Source organism: Dendrobates tinctorius, unplaced genomic scaffold (genome assembly GCF_039654945.1).
Source record: "Dendrobates tinctorius isolate UK_male_01 unplaced genomic scaffold, ASM3965494v1 ptg000028l, whole genome shotgun sequence".
In the NCBI taxonomy this organism is placed as follows: Eukaryota; Metazoa; Chordata; class Amphibia; order Anura; family Dendrobatidae; genus Dendrobates; species Dendrobates tinctorius.
In genome coordinates, this window is record NW_027361696.1 from 20,549,055 (window position 1) to 20,569,507 (window position 20,453).

The following is a 20,453-nucleotide window of genomic DNA, read 5'->3' on the forward strand; positions in this document are numbered from 1 at the left end:
AGACTGGCGGCAGCACTGAGCTCTGAGCACTGAGCACTAAGCTCTTAGCTTCACATTTATTTTATCTTGTCTGTTCTCTCTTTTCTGGACGGTCACAGTAGATAGTCGGCTCCATAGAATACAATGGGATGCCTTCTGTCTCTTGCAGCAGCCTTCCTTCCTCCCAGGACAGACCCTCTTGTCCCATGTCCCCCTCCGCCCTCCCCTATGGTCTCTGGAGTCTCCAGTTCTTTCTGTGGCGCCTCACAGACTCTAGGATGACATGGTAGTGAGGTGAGCAGAGAGGTGGACGTGAGATGGGGTGAGGAGGGGGCTGCAGGGCAGGGTCAGGGACCCCAGGGTATAAAGCCTCTAAGTCACCAGCAGCATGCACCAGCCACCACCACAAGGACCACAAGATGCTCAAGATGTCCCCACAAGGATGCTCAGCCATCTTATTCCTGCTGCTGCTGACCAAGTCAGGTGAGAACTTCTCATCACAGCTGCTACATTATGTATCTTATATTGCAACATTCTATCACATTTCTCGCAGGAGTGATTTCCATCTCTTTTATCTCTTCTTTTCTTTCTGCACAATCTTTCTTACTTTCTTTTAAATTCTCCAATGATTTCCAGAAATGTCATTATTACTGCTCAATACGCAATATAAATATTCTTGAATAGGAAAAGGGTATATATATATATATATATATATATATATACACATATATATATACACATACATAGAGAGAGAAAGAGAGATTTAAAAAGGAAAAGGTTGCATGGGAGATATTGTAAAACTTGGGGGACTTTGTTGACAAATTTTTTTCAATATGTTTCATTCTTCACTTATTAGCATCAGGTTTAGTTTAGGTTTATGGAGGGGAGTGGGTTTGTTTTCTGTTGTTGCTGTTATTCTTTTAAAAATGTGCATATTGCTTATTATTATTTTTCTGCTAAAGTTTTTTTTTTAAGTTGAATTTTGAAGTTAAAAAATATAGCGATAATGGATAATAGATAATAAAAGGATAATGGATAACAGACAGATAATAGATAGATAATAAATAGATAGTTAGATAGAGATAAATAGATAGATAATAGATAGATAATACATAATATATAGATAGATAATAGATAAATAGATAGATATATATAGATGATAGATATGAGATAGATAATAGATAGATAATGGATAATAGATAGATAGATAGATAGATAATAAATAATAGATAGAATTCTTAACGATATTTGTCAATCATTAATCCCGCCCACTGGACTCTTAAGCATGGAAAGCTCTGGGCCATAAATAAATTTATTATAAGTTGGACAGAATGTCTTCCCTGATACCTGATATCAGTCGCCGGGATCCTCCTGTTATCCCCGGGATGTCACACGTCATTGTCAGCGAGCGTAGGAGGAACAATGAAATCTAGACAGATCAGTGGATGCTCTGGACCTCGTCCAACTATCCCTCAGGAGAAAATAGTGTTCCTTGCTTTTGTGATGAATGTCACCTGCGCTTTATGTGGAATTTTATTGTAGTTTTCCTTGTTGTTATTGTTTCGCTTTAGATTTTGCTACAGATAAATGATTTGTTTCTGTATGTAAAAAAAATATTCCAGCAAAATTGTGCAACAGTGCAGCCAATGTAATGATAGAAATCTGAGAAGTCCAAGCGTCTGCCGTGCGGATGAAAAAGTACCAGCAAATAATCAGATATCGCTCACTGCTCTTTCCTCAGGACCTGAGATCTGAGCCAGGGCAGGAAAAATTTGCTAAAATTTTCCTTTTATTCATGTGCGGACCTTCACTTCAATTTTAGTGTGACGTTCTTCCTTAATTCTTGGGGCGGATTAAAGATTTAGTTATCAGTGTTTTTCATTCAGTTCTTGGATTCTTAATTCTTTGCTTATTGGGTGGGGTATTCCTTTAATTTCTTGATGGAGTTATCCTTTGATTTTAGGGTGGAGTTTGCATATAATTCTTGGTTGTAGATTTCCTTAATTTTTGGGTGCATCCTTTGATTTTGGATGGAGTATTTCTTTAATGTTTTGATGGGTATATCCTTTGATTTTTGGGTGGAGTGCTCTTTTATTTCACGGGTGTAATTCTTCAGATTTAGGGTGCAGCTTATCCTTTGATTCCTGGGTGGAGCACTTTATTAGGTAGAGTGTGCGTTAAATTATTGGGTGGAGTTTTCTAATGTTTATGGCGCTATCCTTTGGTTACATATAATCCTGGGTACAGACTTCCTTTAATTTTTGGGTGTAGCTCTCCTTTGATTCGTGGGTGGAGTATTACTTTAATACTTTTATGGATAAATCTTTTGATTCTTATAGGGGGTGTGCTTTTAATTCATGGGTCTAGTTTTCTTTTAGATTTTGAGTGCAGCTATCCTTAGATTCTTAGGTAGAGTGTTGTTTAAATTATTGGATTAAGTTTTCTATGATGAAGCTATCCATTGATTACATATAATTCTTGGGTGAAGTTTTCCTTTAATTTTTAGATGAAGCTATTTTTTGACACTTGAGTGGAGATTCTCCCTTTAATTCTTGGGTGAAGATTCTCTTTGATCCTTGGGTGAAGATTCCCTTTATTTCTTGGGTGGAGATTCCCTTTAATTCTTTGGTTTTGATTCCCTTTAATTATTTGTTGAAGATTCCCTTTAATTCTTGGGTGAATATTCCTTTTAATTCTTGGGTGAATATTCCCTTTCATCCTTGGGTGGACATTTCCTTTGATTTTGGGGTGGATTGCTTCATTCTTGGGTATGATTTCCCTTTAATTCTTTGGTTTAGATTCCCTTTAATTCTTGGGTAGGTTTCCGTTTAATTCTCAGCGTTGTCCCTTTATTCTTCAGTTGTTACAATTAGTTATTTACTAATCGTACTATTTTTTATTTACCTTAGTTGGAGTTTATGGTAATTTTCTGTAAATATTTCATATAAGGAGGTTTTTCCAATGTTGATTTATGTCATATAGAAATTATTTGTGATTTTTTTTTTCCTTTAGTTTTCTGTTCTAAGCCCGGACTGGAGATCATCCCGTCTAACGGAGAGATTTTCCTTGGAGAAGGAAAGGATTTTCTATGTAAATGTAAGAACATGTTCTGATTATAAATTAATGTAACACAATTACATGCTTGCATTGATGACACCACCAGGGGGCGGCACTGACAACCTCTGACACAAGACATGCCGGCTGGTTGTCAGCTGTTGTCACAGTTGTCAGTAACTCCTCCCTGATGCCGGATCCTTGTATTCCTTCCTACAGCTAATGTTGAAGCGACAATAAAATGGATTTTTGATAATGAGGAGATTGAGGATGAAGAAGGTCGCTACAAGCAAAAGGACATCGATGAGAGCGTGCGGAGTCTGTACGTGACAGCATCCAAGGTGGAGCCTGACCGCCTGATCCAGTGCCACGCCGAGAGCGAATCTGGAGAGACTTCAACAGCGGAGGTCAAACTGAGGATCATCAGTGAGTTGTAGTCAGGCGTCATGTATTGCTCTGCAATGCCCCTAGAGGTCTGAATGTGCTAATGCAATGATATTCCGTGATAAGAAATAAGAAATTTCTCTTTAATTCCTGCAGAAAAACCCACATTTGTGAAGGACGTGCAGACGCAGAAGGAATTCACTGCGGACACCACGGCTAAGCTGCCCTGTGATGTGGAGGGGATCCCGCTCCCCCAGGTGACCTGGTACCGATATGGAATGGCTATCACCCCCCTCCCAGGTTAGTGCCGGACCCTTCTATACCTACAGTCCATTGCCACCCATGGACGGCCCCATCACATTCTTATGACTTTCCCCACAGGTCACCTGTCTGCCAGCACTGACGGCACGCTGACCATAGAGAGGATCCGGCTGTCCGATGCCGGCGTGTACTACTGCATGGCGTATGTCAGCGAGAGGAATGAGAGGGCCTACAAGAACGTGTCCGTCATCGTCAACGGTGAGACCCCGGAACCGGTCTACTGTTACACACACTATCCGGTAACGCTCCAGACATGATGAAGATGGGCCATCGCACTGCTATATATGTATAATAGAATCAGGGGTGACGGATCCCCATATAACAGTGTCAGGGGTGACGGACCCCCATATAACAGTGTCAGGGGTGAAGGACCCCCATATAACATTGTCAGGGGTAATGGACCCCATATAACAGTGTCAGGGGTGTTGGAACCCCATATAACAGTGTCAGGGGTGACGGACCCCCATATAGCAGTGTCAGGGGTGATAGACCCCATATAACAGTGTCAGGGGTGACAGACCCCCATATAACAGTATCAGGGGTGACAGACCCCCATATAACAGTATCAGGGGTGACGGACCCCCATATAACAGTGTCAGGGGTGAAGGACCCCCATATAACAGTGTCATGGTTGATGGACCCCATATAACATTGTCAGGGGTAATGGACCCCATATAACAGTGTCATGGTTGATGGACCCCATATAACATTGTCAGGGGTAATGGACCCCATATAACAGTGTCAGGGGTGTTGGAACCCCATATAACAGTGTCAGGGGTGACGGACCCCCATATAGCAGTGTCAGGGGTGATAGACCCCATATAACAGTGTCAGGAGTGACGGACCCCTCTCTGGTGATCTCTGCGGGCCGTCTCTGTCCTGGGTGACCACCGTCTCCTCTCTTTCCTCAGCTGCTCCCATCGTTCATTTCAACACCACAAACCTCAACATCACATCCAGATCCAACGTCTCCTTCACCTGCGATGTGAGTGGCCACCCTGAGCCCCGGATCACCTGGAGGAAGTGAGTGAGGCTGCATGATGGGGGGAGTAGTACTACAAGGGAGGCTGTGCACAGCATGGCTTAGATACACCATCTGTGCGCACAGTATCACACTGGATAGGATGAGATACACAGCTCAGCAGACAGTATCACACAGAAAAGAATTAGATACACGGCTCAGCAGTCAGTATCACACAGGATAGGATTAGGCTAGGTTCACATTGCGTTAGGGGCATCCGCTTAACGGATCCGTTAAACGGATGCTCTAACGCTGATGTCATTTTTTACATAATTTGTGACCATAGTGCTAACGTATGCGCTAACGCATGGTAGCAGTTTGTTACCATGCGCTACCATGCGTTAGCACATACAGGTCTATGCACAGCGAACACGTCCGTTCGCTGTGCGCTAGACCCGACGCACCCTCGGATGCTGCAGACCACGTTCGAGGATGCGTCATGAAGTAACGCATCATCGCTAACGCATGCCGATTTTGGCATGCGTTACTATTATTGCGGGCAATGGCGGTGTTAACGCATCCGTTACATAGCATTAGTGCCTCTATGTAACAGATGCCATCAGCACATTGCCGCAACGCAATGTGAACCTTGCCTTAGATAGATGGCTGAGCAGACAGTATCACACAGGATAGGATTAGATACACGGCTCAGCAGACAGTAACACACAGGAGAGGATTAGATACATGGCTCAGCAGTCAGTATTACACAGGATAGGATTAGAAACACAGCTCAGTAGTCAGTATCACTCAGGATAGGATTAGATACACAGCTCAGCAGAGAGTATTACACATGATATGATTAGATACATGGCTCAGCAGACAGTATCATACAGGTCAGGATTAGATACATGGCTCAGCAGCCCTTGGGTCCTTACTTACTCTGTTGCCTTCACAGGGGGGATGAGAATGTTCCCGTTGATGGGCAGAAATATGTCCTGAGTGCTGATGGGCTGCAGCTGTCGATCACGGAGTTGGACGTGGCTGATGGAGGGGAATACACCTGTCAGGCTGTGAACAGCTACGGGGAGCACAATACCACACTGCTGCTGCAGGTCATTGGTGAGTGCACCGGCAGGGGGCTACAGGGACGCACTGACCCTGGTGGGCAGGAGACCGCTCCACTCACTGCCCATCATCTAACACCATTCAGTCTACCCAGCCTGAATTGACTGATAACAGAGAACAAAGATGCCGCTTAACAAACAGTGACTGTACGCTGTCCCTTTAAGGCCAAATTTCTGTATCTGATGGGAGATTTGTGACGTTTCTACTTATTAATGACAATGTTTTAGCAGCATTTCTTGGGATGATTCTTCTCATGAGTCCTCACTGACCGGTCGGTGCCTCTTCAGATCTCCCTCAGGGTGTCGGAGCCGGAGTGATTGCCGGTATCATCATCCTACTCTTCTTGGTGACTCTTCTGGCCGTGGACCTGACCTGCTACAGAACCAGGCGCCGAGGCTTCCTCATGCACTTCGCCACCAACGTGCTGGGCCGAGCAACCCCGAGAGTCATCCTGGAGGAGAATGATGTCAAGTGAGTATCAAGGTGTGTGCACACGCTGCGGATTCTGCTGCGGTTCCGCAGCGGTTTTGGCCGCTGCTGGTCCGCAGCAGTTTTTGCTGCTGTGTACAGTACCATTATTTCCTATGGGAATACAAAACCGCAGTGCAGACGGTGCAGATTTTTCCTCGCGGTTTTTCTGCGGTTTTGAAACCGCAGAAAGAATTGACATGTGAATTCTTTCTGCGGATTCCGCTGCGGTTTGCCATCTCCTCCATTGAGGAGATAAAAAACCGCAGGGCAAAACCGCAGAGCAATCCGCAGGTAAAACCGCAGGTCTTTTGACCTGCAGATTTACCTGCGGATTTTACAAAAACCACGTGGCCAAATCCGCACCCCAATCCGCAGCGTGTGCGCGTACCCTCAGTGAGGTCAGCATTTATTGTTATCCTCCAGAGATGCACTCATTATTCTGATGGTGCAGTCACTGTGTACATACATTACATTACTGATCCTGAGTTACATCCTGTATTATACCCCAGAGCTGCACTCACTATTCTGCTGGTGCAGTCACTGTGTACATACATTACATTTCTGATCCTGAGTTACATCCTGTATTATACCCCAGAGCTGCACTCACTATTCTCCTGGTGCAGTCACTGTGTACATGCATTACTGATCCTGTACTGATCCTGAGTTACATCCTGTATTATACTACAGAGCTGCACTCACTATTCTGCTGGTGCAGTCACTGTGTACATACATTACATTACTGATCCTGAGTTACATCCTGTATTATACTCCAGAGCTGCACTCACTATTCTGCTGGTGCAGTCACTGTGTACATTACATTACTGATCCTTTACTGATCCTTAGTTACATCCTATATTATACTCCAGAGCTGCACTCACTATTCTGCTGGTGCAGTCTGTTATGATTAGGTCACCAAGGAGGATCGCCGGGAAATAAGCTAGGCGACCAGAAAGGTTGGTAACTTAGCGGATTGCAGACCCCTAAACCTAACAACACAACTAGAATTAGCTGTGGGACGTACCTACGATGCCCTAGACGCCTCAGCACAGCCAAAGAGTTAACTAAGCCTAAAGGAAGAAAGGGGAAAGCTATACTGCCCAGGAGCAGAACCCCAAAGGAATAGCCCCGCCAACATATATTGCCGGTGAGACAAGATGAGGTACAAACACAGGCAGAAAATAGAGTAAGCAAATTATGGGGCCCAAACTGTCTAGATAGAACAGGACAGTCAGAAGAAATACTCATAAAAACAAACAGGCCGAAATAACACATTACAGGCATATTATGTGTTCGACCTGTATGTCACCGTTAGTTGAAAAGGACCTCAATATAGATCCATCGTAAAGACACTATGAAAAAAGGAGGTGGAAAAAAAAACACTAATGTACGACCACAGATCCAATATAAAAATAGAATATCTTTATTAGACAGGTATGCAGAACAAGACAAAAACAGTGTGATAATACACATAGAAGAACCACGTAGCATGGAAAACGTGGCAGACCCCACCCAGGAACTCATAAACTTGTATTACAAGTCAGATAAAATATAGATATGTACATATACAATACATTTATAGACACCTAAATTCCCAATAATTATTGTAAATCACATCAATCGCTGATCTAATCAACCCTAAGGGCATATCATAACGTCCCAGTGAACCAATAAATCACTACCCCATAAAAATCAAGTAACTGTATCAAAGGGAGATTATAACAAGAATATAAGTGCCACCGTCATCTTTATCATACCAAGATCGACCTAAAATAACTCTGGCTAATATACCAGTCCTAGTTATGTTACCTCACAATATCACTATTAAAGTGTATGTGACCATATTAGCCCAAAATGGGCAGCATAACACCAGGGGTCGATAATGGTGGCATCTTACCAAAGTATGCCGGTGGGTGAAAGAGTCCTGGGGGGTCCGCGTGTCTGCCCCGACGCGCGTTTCGGTTGCTCGTCCTTCGTCAGGGGGCGTGGTAAACATCAGGACCGGAGGATTTAAAAAGGCCGCGGACCGGAAGTCCGACCGGAAGTGACGCATCCGCAGTCATGACGACCAGGGATGCGAAGCGGCGCCAGCGTCAGTCAGTGCGCGCCAAGGCATCGAAGATACCATGGTAACGCAATGACTGGAGACGCCGGAGGCCGCGTCACAGCCCCGGACCATGACACGCATGCGTACTGGTCAGGACAGATCAAAAAGGCCGGTCTATGCTCTATATGAATTGACACAGCAATTATTACTAATCACATGACAGCCATAATGTTTAGAAGAAAACAGAGAGCAGTCACCATCCATAGCTCGAATTTATGGTGATACTAAGGGGGCATAATGAGTGCATTCAAAAAGAATATACGTGCATCTAAATAAGAATGTCAATAAAGGTATATATTTAAGAAATATTAGCCACATATACCTGATAGAGCACAACAATCCAGATGTCATCAGACTGAATAATTACCTGTGTCACCAATGATCAATAATAATATCTCATTAATAACAAATGTACTGTATATCATATACCATATATCGAACAACAGGCAAAAGAGAATATAATATAGATAGACCTCATGGGACACATCAATACAGATGTCATCGAACTGAGTAATTTAATTACCCATGTCACCAATGATTAATAATAATATCATCTCATGAATAACAGATATACTGTAAATCATATAACATGTATCGAACGACAAATAAAAAGGCATAACATTTGGAACAGGCAGGTTCATAAATCCACCCAATTGAACATTCCATTACGTAAAGACAATATAATAGACGTTTAGTAGAATAATAAATAATTGTATCCCCATATATAACTACAAAATATGCCCCACAAGTAACCTCCAATGACTCATTAGATATATGTGATTATAATTATACAGATATAACAAGGATATACAACTCTAATGGATTGAGATATGGCGTGTAGGAATATGGCCCTCATAGATCAAGATGAACATGTTCCACGTATGCGGCTCCTGATGTAACACAATATAATGAACTACAGGCCTACAATAAAAGAAATATATAAAAAATAAAAAATTAGTAACAGCCAAATAAAAACAGCCACGCTAAACGTGGACAACTACATGCATAAAGCAATACAATCAGTGGGTGATCATAGAAAAGACGCAAAATTGAGACATTCGTTTAGTCCGTTCGGATGGACCGTATTGAGGGTCCATATCCATCTAGCCTCACACTGGGCCAAACGTAATGAAAGCCTACCCCCCCGAATACCAATATTCAAACTATCAATCCCTTTGACCCTAAAGGACTTGCTATCACACTGGTGGCCTTTTTAAATCCTCCGGTCCTGATGTTTACCACGCCCCCTGACGAAGGACGAGCATCCGAAACGCGCGTCGGGGCAGACACGCGGACCCCCCAGGACTCTTTCACCCACCGGCATACTTTGGTAAGATGCCACCATTATCGACCCCTGGTGTTATGCTGCCCGTTTTGGGCTAATATGGTCACATACACTTTAATAGTGATATTGTGAGGTAACATAACTTGGACTGGTATATTAGCCAGAGTTATTTTAGGTCGATCTTGGTATGATAAAGATGACGGTGGCACTTATATTCTTGTTATAATCTCCCTTTGATACAGTTATTTGATTTTTATGGGGTAGTGATTTATTGGTTCACTGGGACGTTATGATATGCCCTTAGGGTTGATTAGATCAGCGATTGATGTGATTTACAATAATTATTGGGAATTTAGGTGTCTATAAATGTATTGTATATGTACATATCTATATTTTATCTGACTTGTAATACAAGTTTATGAGTTCCTGGGTGGGGTCTGCCACGTTTTCCATGCTACGTGGTTCTTCTATGTGTATTATCACACTGTTTTTGTCTTGTTCTGCATACCTGTCTAATAAAGATATTCTATTTTTATATTGGATCTGTGGTCGTACATTAGTGGGTTTTTTTCCACCTCCTTTTTTCATAGAACAGGACAGGAAAGATACTGTCTGCAATCACGCAAAAAACCCTAAAAAATCCAACACGTCTGATATGCAAAAATACTAAGGCCACACGACCTCTCCCCCACTAGATCAGCATTCTGGTGAGAACTGGAAGCAAAACAAAATATACTGATATAACAGGAAACTAGCAATACTGAACAGACTGGCAATACTGAACAGACTGACATAAGCTGTGGCATATGGAACGGGGTCCAGCACCAGTCCCAGCAGGGAACAATGCTGAACCCACACAGCAAAGCAGAATGCAGAGAAAGGCAAAACTTGATCAAATGCAAAAAGATTCCAGCAAACAAATAACTTATCTGAACGATGCAGGACCCATCAGGGGACAAGCAGACTTCAAGATGCACAGGAAGAAAACCAAGTCACCAGCAGCAACTGAGGGAAGCTTGCTCACTTAAATCTTCCCAGTCAGTAACACCTGACCTCCATTCATCAACTTCAGGTGATTGACTTCTGTCAACCCGACCAGCTCCAGTACCCGCAGCTGCCACCAGAGCAAGCCCAAACTCAGAAGTCAGGTCAAGAGTGTTCACAACAGCAGACACTGTGTATATACATTACATTTCTGATCCTGAGATACATCCTGCTTTATACTCCAGAGCGGCACTCACTATTCTGCTGGTGCAGTCACTGTGTACATACATTACATTACTGATCCTAAGTTACATCCTGTATTATACCCCACAGCTGCACTCACTATTCTGCTGGTGCAGTCGCTGAGTACATATATTACATTACTGATCCTGAGTTACATCCTGTATTATACCCCAGAGCTGCACTCACTATTCTGATGGTGCAGTCACTGTATACATGCATTACATTACTGATCCTGAGTTACATCCTGTATTATACTCCACAGCTGCACTCCCTATTTTGCTGGTGCAGTCACTGTGTACATACATTACATTACTGATACAGAATTACATCCAGTATTATAAGCCAGAGCTGCACTCACTATTCTACTCATCACTGTATACACTGATCTTGTACACAGCTTTCTCTGGCGACTTCACTTTTGGGGTTGTGTTCTCTGTATATTTGACACTGCGGTGTTTGTCTAAAGCTTGTTGGGTATTTCCAGTAAGAACCAGCAGACTTGTAATTACAGCTCTAGAGTATAATGCAGGAGGTAACTCAGAATCAGTAATTTAATGTATGTATAGAGTGACTGCACCAGCATAATAGTGAGTGCAGCTCTGGGATATAATACAGGATGTAACTTAGGATCAGTAATATACTGTATGTACACAGTGACTGCACCAGCAGAATAGTGAGTGCAGCTCTGGGGTATAATACAGCCTGTAACTCAGGATCAGTAATGTAATGTATGTACACAGTGACTGAACCAGCAGAATAGTGAGTGCAGCTCAGGAGTATAATACAGGATGTAACTCAGGATAAGCAATGTAATGTACACTCACTGGCCACTTTATTAGGTACACCATGCTAGTAAGGGGTTGGACCCCCTTTTGCCTTCAGAACTGCCTCAATTCTTCGTGGCAGAGATTCAACAAGGTGCTGGAAGCATTCCTCAGAGATTTTGGACCATATTGACATGATGGCATCACACAGTTGGCGCAGATTTGTCGGCTGCACATCCCTGATGCGAATCTCCCGTTCCACCACATCCCAAAGATGCTCTATTGGATTGAGATCTGGTGACTGAGGAGGCCATTTGAGTACAGTAAACTCATTGTCATGTTCAAGAAACCAATCTGAGATGATTCGAGCTTTATGACATGGCGCATTATCCTGCTGAAAGTAGCCATCAGATGTTGGGTACATTGTGGTCATAAAGGGATGGACATGGTCAGCAACAATACTCAGGTAGGCTGTGGCGTTGCAACGATGCTCAATTGGTACCAAGGGGCCCAAAGAGTGCCCAGAAAAAATTCCCCACACCATGACACCACCACCACCAGCCTGAACCGTTGATACAAGGCAGGATGGATCCATGCTTTCATGTTGTTTACGCCAAATTCTGACCCTACCATCCGAATGTCGCAGCAGAAATCGAGACTCATCAGACCAGGCAACGTTTTTCCAATCTTCTACTGTCCAATTTCGATGAGCTTGTGCAAATTGTAGCCTCAGTTTCCTGTTCTTAGCTGAGAGGAGTGGTACCCAGTGTGGTCTTCTGCTGCTGTAGCCCATCTGCCTCAAAGTTCGACGCACTGTGCGTTCAGAGATGCTCTTCTGCCTACCTTGGTTGTAACGGGTGGCAATTTGAGTCACTGTTGCCTTTCTATCAGCTCGAACCAGTCTGCCCATTCTCCTCTGACCTCTGGCATCAACAAGGCATTTCCGGCCACAGAACTGCCGCTCACTGGATTTTTTTTCTTTTTCGGACCATTCTCTGTAAACCCTAGAGATGGTTGTGCGTGAAAATCCCAGTAGATCAGCAGTTTCTGAAATTCTCAGACCAGCCCTTCTGGCACCAACAATCATGCCACGTTCAAAGGCACTCAAATCACCTTTCTTCCCCATACTGATGCTCGGTTTGAACTGCAGGAGATTGTCTTGACCATGTCTACATGCCTAAATGCACTGAGTTGCCGCCATGTGATTGGCTGATTAGAAATTAAGTCTTAACACACAGTTGGACAGGTGTACCTAATAAAGTGGCCAGTGAGTGTATGTACACAGTGACTGCACCAGCAGAATAGTGAGTGCAGCTCTGGGGTATAATACAGGATGTACTGTAACTCAGCATCAGTAATGTAATGTATGTAGACAGTGACTCCACCAGCAGAATAGTGACTGCAGCTCTGGGGTATAATACTGTATGTAACTCAGGATTAATAATGTAATGTATGTACACAGTGACTGCTCCAGCAGAATAGTGAGTGCAGCTCTGGGGTATAATACAGCCTTTAACTCAGGATCAGTACAGGATTAGTAATGTAATGTATGTACACAGTGACTGAACCAGCAGAATAGTGAGTGCAGCTCTGGAGTATAATACAGGATGTAACTCAGGATAAGCAATGTAATGTATGTACACAGAATAGTGAGTGCAGTGCAGCTCTGGAGTATAATACAGGATGTAACTCAGGATCAGTAATGTAATGTATGCACACAGTGACTGCACCCACTGGCGTAACTACCGGGGTAGCAGCCGAAGCGGTGGCTTTGGGGCCCAGCCTATATAGGGGCCCGGGTCCCCGGCTCCGAACGGCGCTACCCGGGTAGTGCAATTAAGTACATACTCACCTCTCCTGCATGTCTCTTGTAGCCCCCCCCCCCGCTTATTCCATCTTCTCAGCTCTGTTCGTCCGGCTTTCAGCGGCGCTCATTACATGTGCACATATGTAATGAGCGGCACCACGTGGACACTGAAAGCAGGAAGAACAGCGCTGAGATGGAATAAGCATGGAGGGGAGGCTACAAGAGACATGCAGGAGAGATGAGTATAACGGAGGGAGCCATATTCACCTGTCCCCCGTTCCACCACTGCGCATTGTTCTGCTGTCTTGCTTCCTCTGGCAGTGACGTTCAGGTCAGAGGGCGTCATGACGTAGTTAGCAGGCGCCCTCTGCCTGAACAGTCACAGTGCAGGGCCGGCAATGCTGAGGAGCAGCAGCTGCAGCAGCAGAGACGAGGTGAGTATATAGGTTTTTTTTTTCTTTAATTGAGACAGTGGCAGCAGCATTGTAAGGGGCCACTAATGACCGTGCAGCATTACAGGGGCCAGTAATCACTGTGCAGCATTGCAAGGGGCCACTAATCACTGTGCAGCATTACAAGGGGCCAATAATCACTGTGCAGCATTACAAGGGGCCACCAATCACTGCAGCATTACAAGGGCCCACTAATCACTGTGCAGCATTACAAGGGGCCACTAATCACTGTGCAGCATTACAAGGGGCCACTAATCACTGTGCAGCATTACAAGGGGCCACTAATCACTGTGCAGCATTACAAGGGGCCACTAATCACTGTGCAGCATTACAAGGGGCCAATAATCACTGTGCAGCATTACAAGGGGCCACTAAACACTGTGCAGCATTACAAGGGGCCAATAATCACTGTGCAGCATTACAAGGGGCCACCAATCACTGCAGCATTACAAGGGGCCACTAGTCACTGAGCAGCATTACAAGGGGCAATTAATCACTGTGCAGCATTACAAGGGGCCACTAATCACTGTGCAGCATTACAAGGGGCCACTAATCACTGTGCAGCATTATAAGGGGCCACCAATCACTGCAGCATTATATGGGGCATATGTTATTATGGAGCATGTTATAGGGCCACCATTATTCACTGTGCAGCATTATTAGGCATATTTTTGTATGGAGCATCTTATGAAACCCATCATGAACTTTATGGAGCATCTTATGGGGCCCATTTTATTTTTGAAATTTACCAGTAGCTTCAGCATTTTCCACCCTAGGCTTATACGCGAGTCAGTAAGTTTTCCCAGTTTTTTGTGACAAAATTAGGGGGGTCGGCTTATAAACGGGTCGGCTTATACACAAGTATATACGGTACATTACTGCGATGCTCCGGCGGGTGCTGTGGCCAACGCTGTCTTGGGGGCCCGCCGGCCCGGTGTGTGTAGCGTAGGGGATCCGGGGCCCCGGTGGAAAAAATGTACACTATGATTTTGCAGTCTACGCTGCATTTCTGTGCCTGCTGTGCAGAGCGAATCACATATTGGGCCCGCCTCCCTGCCTGCAGCCAGTGTATTGCTTCAGACTAGTTCAGTCCCGCCCCTTCCCTGAGCCCTCGCTGTCTATTAGCTCTTTGCAGAGCTGCCTGCTGCATGGACCTCTGGGAAATGTAGTTCCTGGAGGTCGGTTTGCACGGAGGAAGGCAGGCAGCCCTCACTGTCTCAGCTTAATTAATGCCAGCCACTCAGCCAACTCTAGTATGCATTATCGGTAAGAGGGTGCGTCTTGAAGGGGGTGCGTCTTGAAGGGGGTGCGTCTAGAAGGGTGTGTGTCTTGAAGGGTGTGTGTCTTTGAGGGGGTGTGTCTTTGAGGGGGCCCTGTTTAAAAGTTTGCTATGGGGCCCAATCAGTTCTAGTTACGCCCCTGACTGCACCAGCAGAATAGTGAGTGCAGCTCTGGGGTATAATACTGGATGTAACTCAGGATTAGTAATGTATGTACACAGTGACTGCACCAGCAGAATAGTGAATGCAGCTCTGGAGTATAATACAGGATGTAACTCAGGATCAGTACATGATCAGTAATGTACTGTATGTACACAGTGACTGCACCAGCAGAATAGTGCGTGCAGCTCTGAGGTATAATAAAAGATGTACTGTAACTCAGGATCAGTAAGGTAATGTATGTACACAGTGACTGAACCAGCAGAATAGTGAGTGCAGCTCTGGAGTATAATACAGGAGGTAACTCAGGATCAGTAATGTAATTTATGTACACAGTGACTGCACCAGCAGAATAGTAAGTGTAGCTCTGGGGTATAATACAGAATGTAACTCAGGATCAGTAATGTATGTACACAGTGACTGCACCAGCAGATTAGTGAGTGCAGCACTGGGGTATAATACACAGGATGTAACTCAGGATCAGTAATGTAATGTATGTACACAGTGACTGCACCAGCAGAACAGTGAGTACAGCTCTGGAATATAATACAGGATGTAACTCAGTATCAGTAATGTAATGTACTGTATGTACACAGTGACTGCACCAGCAGAATAGTGAGTGCAGCTCTGGAGAATAATACAGGAGGTAACTCAGGATCAGTAATGTAATTTATGTACACAGTGACTGCAGCAGCAGAATAGTGAGTGTAGCTCTGGAGTATAATACAGAATGTAACTCAGGATCAGTAATGTATGTACACAGTGACTGCACCAGCAGAATAGTGAGGCAGCTCTGGTGTTTAATACATGAGTTATTTTTCCGTTGTCGGTGATGTGTGATATAAATGATTCTCTTGCAGGAAGCAGACAGCGGATAAGAGCCACGTGGTGAACGTTTCCGGCATTGACGCCTGACGTACAACCTCTCCCTATGGATGGTGCGGAAGATGATGGACCCAAACCTCATCACCTCGCTGTGAGGACGCTGCACTGTATACATATACTACAACTCCCAGCATGTTGCCGGTGCAGCATTTGTTTGGTATCAGTTTTAAGAGGAAAATACATACATTTTGTCCGAAAATGTAATCCTTGCTGATTCTTAAATAGACGGTGCCACGACCTGGACTTGCACTACCACCATTGATTTTTGGAATCGGCAGGTGTCACCTCCCCCCAACTGTGGACAGTTATCAATCTGTGTATTTTTGATCCCCTTTAATTATCAGAATCCCCCTTTGTAAATATGATGGACCCCTGGAGAATATGGCAGCTATGCAGTCAGACCCCCCTAATAGCAATCATAGCTAATCATTATATGAATTGCTAATGTATTAATTACGACACAGGCCTCACTCTTTGCCCATCCCCTAATTTTTGCCTCCCCATAATCATTTTCCTGCTCCCCCTATGGAAGAGGGCAATTAAAGGGATAGTTCAATTTTTCAGAATGAAAAGTTCTTAGCAGACTTTATTTTTCTAATCCCTCATCATTTTCATGATCTGCATTTGCTGTCAATTAGTCGGACGCCTTTTACTCTATTCAGAACTAATACTTCCCATTTCTGAGAGTTTGTTACAATGTATCAGTGTAGAGGATCCTTAAATCTCACTTTTCTCAGTTGTATGAACTCCTGGTCCTTCCCTGTGTTGATACATTGTAACAAACTGTCAACTGTGTGAGGAACCATTATTTTCTAGAAGATCTAAATGTAAACTTCCTGAAAGTTTTTTTATATATTGTACAGAGAATGATGGCCGCCCCTGTGTATTATATGATCATGTACAGAGATTATCTATTGATTTCTTGTGTGAGAATTTGCCCAATCATTGCAATAAAGAGAATTCTTAAAGAAACAGTACATAAATGTTTGACGTGTTTGACGAGGCACTGCTTATGTGGCACCCCAGAGTCTGGTTGCCACGGTGACATTAACTCCCTCTAAGGGGTGATGTCATACCTGGAGGCAGGGGGGGGGAAGGTCCCCATGCCAGGTAACACAGTGTACATGTCAATTCCTCCTCCAGGCCAGAAAGGGGAGCTTCCTTATAAATTCTGGCCAGCAGGTGGGGTTAGTGAGTCAGAAAGAAGTCAGCTGAGAGAGAAACCTGGAGAGTTGTCATGGAAATGGGAGCCAGCTGGAGTACGTGACAGGACAGTGAGAGCGGAGAGTTGGCAGTTGGTCTGTGGAGAGGGAAGGGACAGGAGCAGAAACAAGGGCTCTGGGGAACTAAAATTGCATATAGCTGACCCCAGAGCGGACTGCTGATAAAAAGGGACGCCAGTGTCCTTGGCTGGGTGGGTGCTGTACACCCTGACAGCCGAATCTGGAGGGCAGGGGACTGTAAGATCCCTGGCCACACCGAACACCTGAAGGCACGGCAGCAGACCAAGAGCCCGGGGCTGACAGTGAAAAGGACAGTGCCCATGATATAGGCTCATGCTGTCTGTCATACAGGTTAGAAATCATCACGCAGGAGAGGGCTTAGCAAGGACCCGAAAAGAGAGCGCAGAAATAAGGTCTCCAACCCTACCTGGCAGGTGTGACGAACAGCCCACGGCCATTCGTCCAAATACGGGCGACTAACGGGGGGTCCCGCTGCCACCAATATGCGACGGACAGCGGACCCTGTGTCACCACTATGTCACAGTCCCACCACTGACACGGGTGTATCAGCGGACGGAGGGACGAGACACACTGCCGGCACACGGCTATCACAGGCACAGTTGGGGCGTATCTTAGTTATCCCACCACTGGCACCATGTGACAAAAATATCCAGCAAGCTACTCTCGCTCTACAATTTGCCGCAGGGGGAGTTTAATTTGGATGCCCCGCCACTGCTATCAATCTTCCAAGTACTGCGGGGATTTATGTATATCCCACTTTCTCAGTTCCACTTTGGAACTCGCAGCTCTCCGGCGCCCCCCTTACCCTCAGGTCAGTCAGGGAACTGCACCTAGGATAATTAGTCGCCGGACGGACTGCCTGTTGTGAACCGGCAATTGGGCTTCTGCAGTAAGGGAGTTATCAATGCTGAGGCCGCAGCCCCTTATTCAGCAATATAAGACCCTCCTAGACTGCCAGCAAGCCGCAATAGCCGTACACAACGCGCTGCCACCAGTCACGGTTACTTAATTCACAGTGTTAAATTAAGAGGGTCCGTGGCAAACCCCTTGAATTAGTAGCGATTATCTAACAAAGGCGTACAGTTCGATTCTTAGAGCATAGAGACAGAACTAAATAATTTTATCATTTATTTTCCGAAAGAGGACAGTGATTACAGATCAAAGTTGCTATAAAATTGAGACATAAAATATGTACAGTACAGGTATAAAATAAAAGTGGAGAAAACAAAGAGATTACACTCACAGTTCCATATTGTTCCTTAGGCAGACCATGCGGCTAAGGGGGGTGGAGGCGGAGCTGCACGTCTCCACTCATCTGGGGTCTTTCTAGCACGACGACTTGAGCTGTTCTGCTCTGGTTTTGTCCAGGAAATGCTTTATAGACTTGCTATGTGACATCACGGAGAGATGCATGCTGGGTTAATCCCACCTCTCCCTTTTGGATTTAGAATTACACTAAAAAACTTATACTAATCATAACTCCGTGGGGGCAGCCCGCACAGACACATATAGGGCATCATTGGTTGTGATTTGTTGATTACAATAATTCAAGACCAAATATGCAGTAGTTCTGATACACCGTTTAGCTGGAACACATATCTCAGGTTCTGAAAGGATTAGGCTTCGCAAGAACCACGGCAGCGACGCTGTGACCGCCCGGATTACAAAAATATGATTTTTATATCTCTAGGGTATATGGTTTTCGCAGGTCAGGCTCTTAAAGGTTTACTTCTGATTCCTGATTTCAAACAAAGAGTTTATTTCCCGCACTTTTTTTTCTCTTTCAGCTGAGGCTGAGAAAAGCCAAATGGTGTGGCAGGAAGTTGATTTATAATCACCTGGGGGGAAGGGAAGCTGCTGCAGGGTGCAATGTAACTGAGACACTGGCAGGCAGCTTCTTACAAAATGGAGGATTTTTTAGCACAGTGCAACAGAAAACATATCTTGCAGACATTGTACATCACAGCAGGGTGGATCCCCTGAATGCCTCCAGGCAAAGCCGGACTCAATCCGTCATCTGTAACTGGTACCCCAGATTGCATCTACTTTCAAGTAAAAGGTAAAGAAAACTGCACCTCTCTGTGTCCTTCACTTATTCTCTGCACCCCAATGTTCACCACCATCTGAACAATCATATATATTTGCACTGGGGCCCCGCTCTACCCGTGGGGAGCTGAACCATCTTTGCTGTGTCACCATCAGCCTCAGTGGACCAAAGCTGCAGCGCCGGCCACCCATTGTCGAGCACCACAGGTGGCGTCACAATTAAAAACCACATAAATATCCTATATTTTATGACATGGCCAGGGCCATGGAAACAGATCACGGCCCTGTGACCTCCCCCATAGAACTGTCCGGTCCGATTCCGGGTACCCCACGGCCCTGGTGGGCACGTCACTTATATGGCACAAACTGCAGTACTTGTAAATGGCCACTAGATGGCAGCAAAGCCCTCCTGTGGATCAGACCCTGCAGGATCGGAGACAGATTAGATCCATGGAGCTGAGATGGAGGGAGCTGAGATGCAGGGAGCTGAGATTGTGGGAGCGGAGATTGAGGGAGCTGAGATGCAGGAAGCTGAGATCGAGGCTGCTGTTTGTGGAGACTCCGAGACAGTAATAAAATCATATTGGGAGATCAGATGAGGACGCTGGGAGCCGGCGCCACTAATCTGGGTGCAGAACACAATTATCCGTGAAATTGACCTGATATTATATCTACAGTCAGTGGGAAACCAGAGGGACACAGAATAAAGGTACTGTCACACTAAGCGATATCGCTAGCAATATCGCTATAACTTGTGACATTATAGCGATATTGCTAGCGATATCGCTATGTCTGATACGTACCTACGACCCACTCCCCCGCTGGTTATCGCTGATCACACGAGAACGTCCTGGACCGCTTCTCGTCATCAGCTTCCTGTGGCGCTTCCTGTGGAGAGACGAGCG

General features: G+C 44.9%; 1 protein-coding gene across 1 annotated transcript; it reads left to right on the forward strand.

Annotated features, from left to right (window-relative positions):
* Positions 1-306: 306 nt before the first annotated feature.
* LOC141085182 (neural cell adhesion molecule 1-like) lies at positions 307-17,241 on the forward strand. Its single transcript, XM_073570392.1, has 9 exons — positions 307-462; positions 2,992-3,075; positions 3,253-3,459; positions 3,574-3,717; positions 3,799-3,936; positions 4,650-4,761; positions 5,655-5,818; positions 6,112-6,295; positions 16,234-17,241. Exons 1-9 carry the CDS (start codon positions 399-401, stop codon positions 16,286-16,288), a joined length of 1,152 nt encoding a protein of 383 aa, XP_073426493.1. The 5' UTR covers positions 307-398; the 3' UTR covers positions 16,289-17,241.
* Positions 17,242-20,453: the final 3,212 nt, after the last annotated feature.

What these genes read in the sequence shown, in the direction of transcription:
- LOC141085182 (XM_073570392.1), top strand. Translation starts at nt 399, where the DNA reads ATGCTCAAGATGTCCCCACAAGGATGCTCAGCCATCTTATTCCTGCTG. An exon ending in GCTGCTGCTGACCAAGTCAG is followed by an intron (nt 463 to 2,991) that starts GTGAGAACTTCT and finishes TTTTTCCTTTAG; the next exon opens with TTTTCTGTTCTAAGCCCGGA. An exon ending in CTGGAGGAGAATGATGTCAA is followed by an intron (nt 6,296 to 16,233) that starts GTGAGTATCAAG and finishes ATTCTCTTGCAG; the next exon opens with GAAGCAGACAGCGGATAAGA.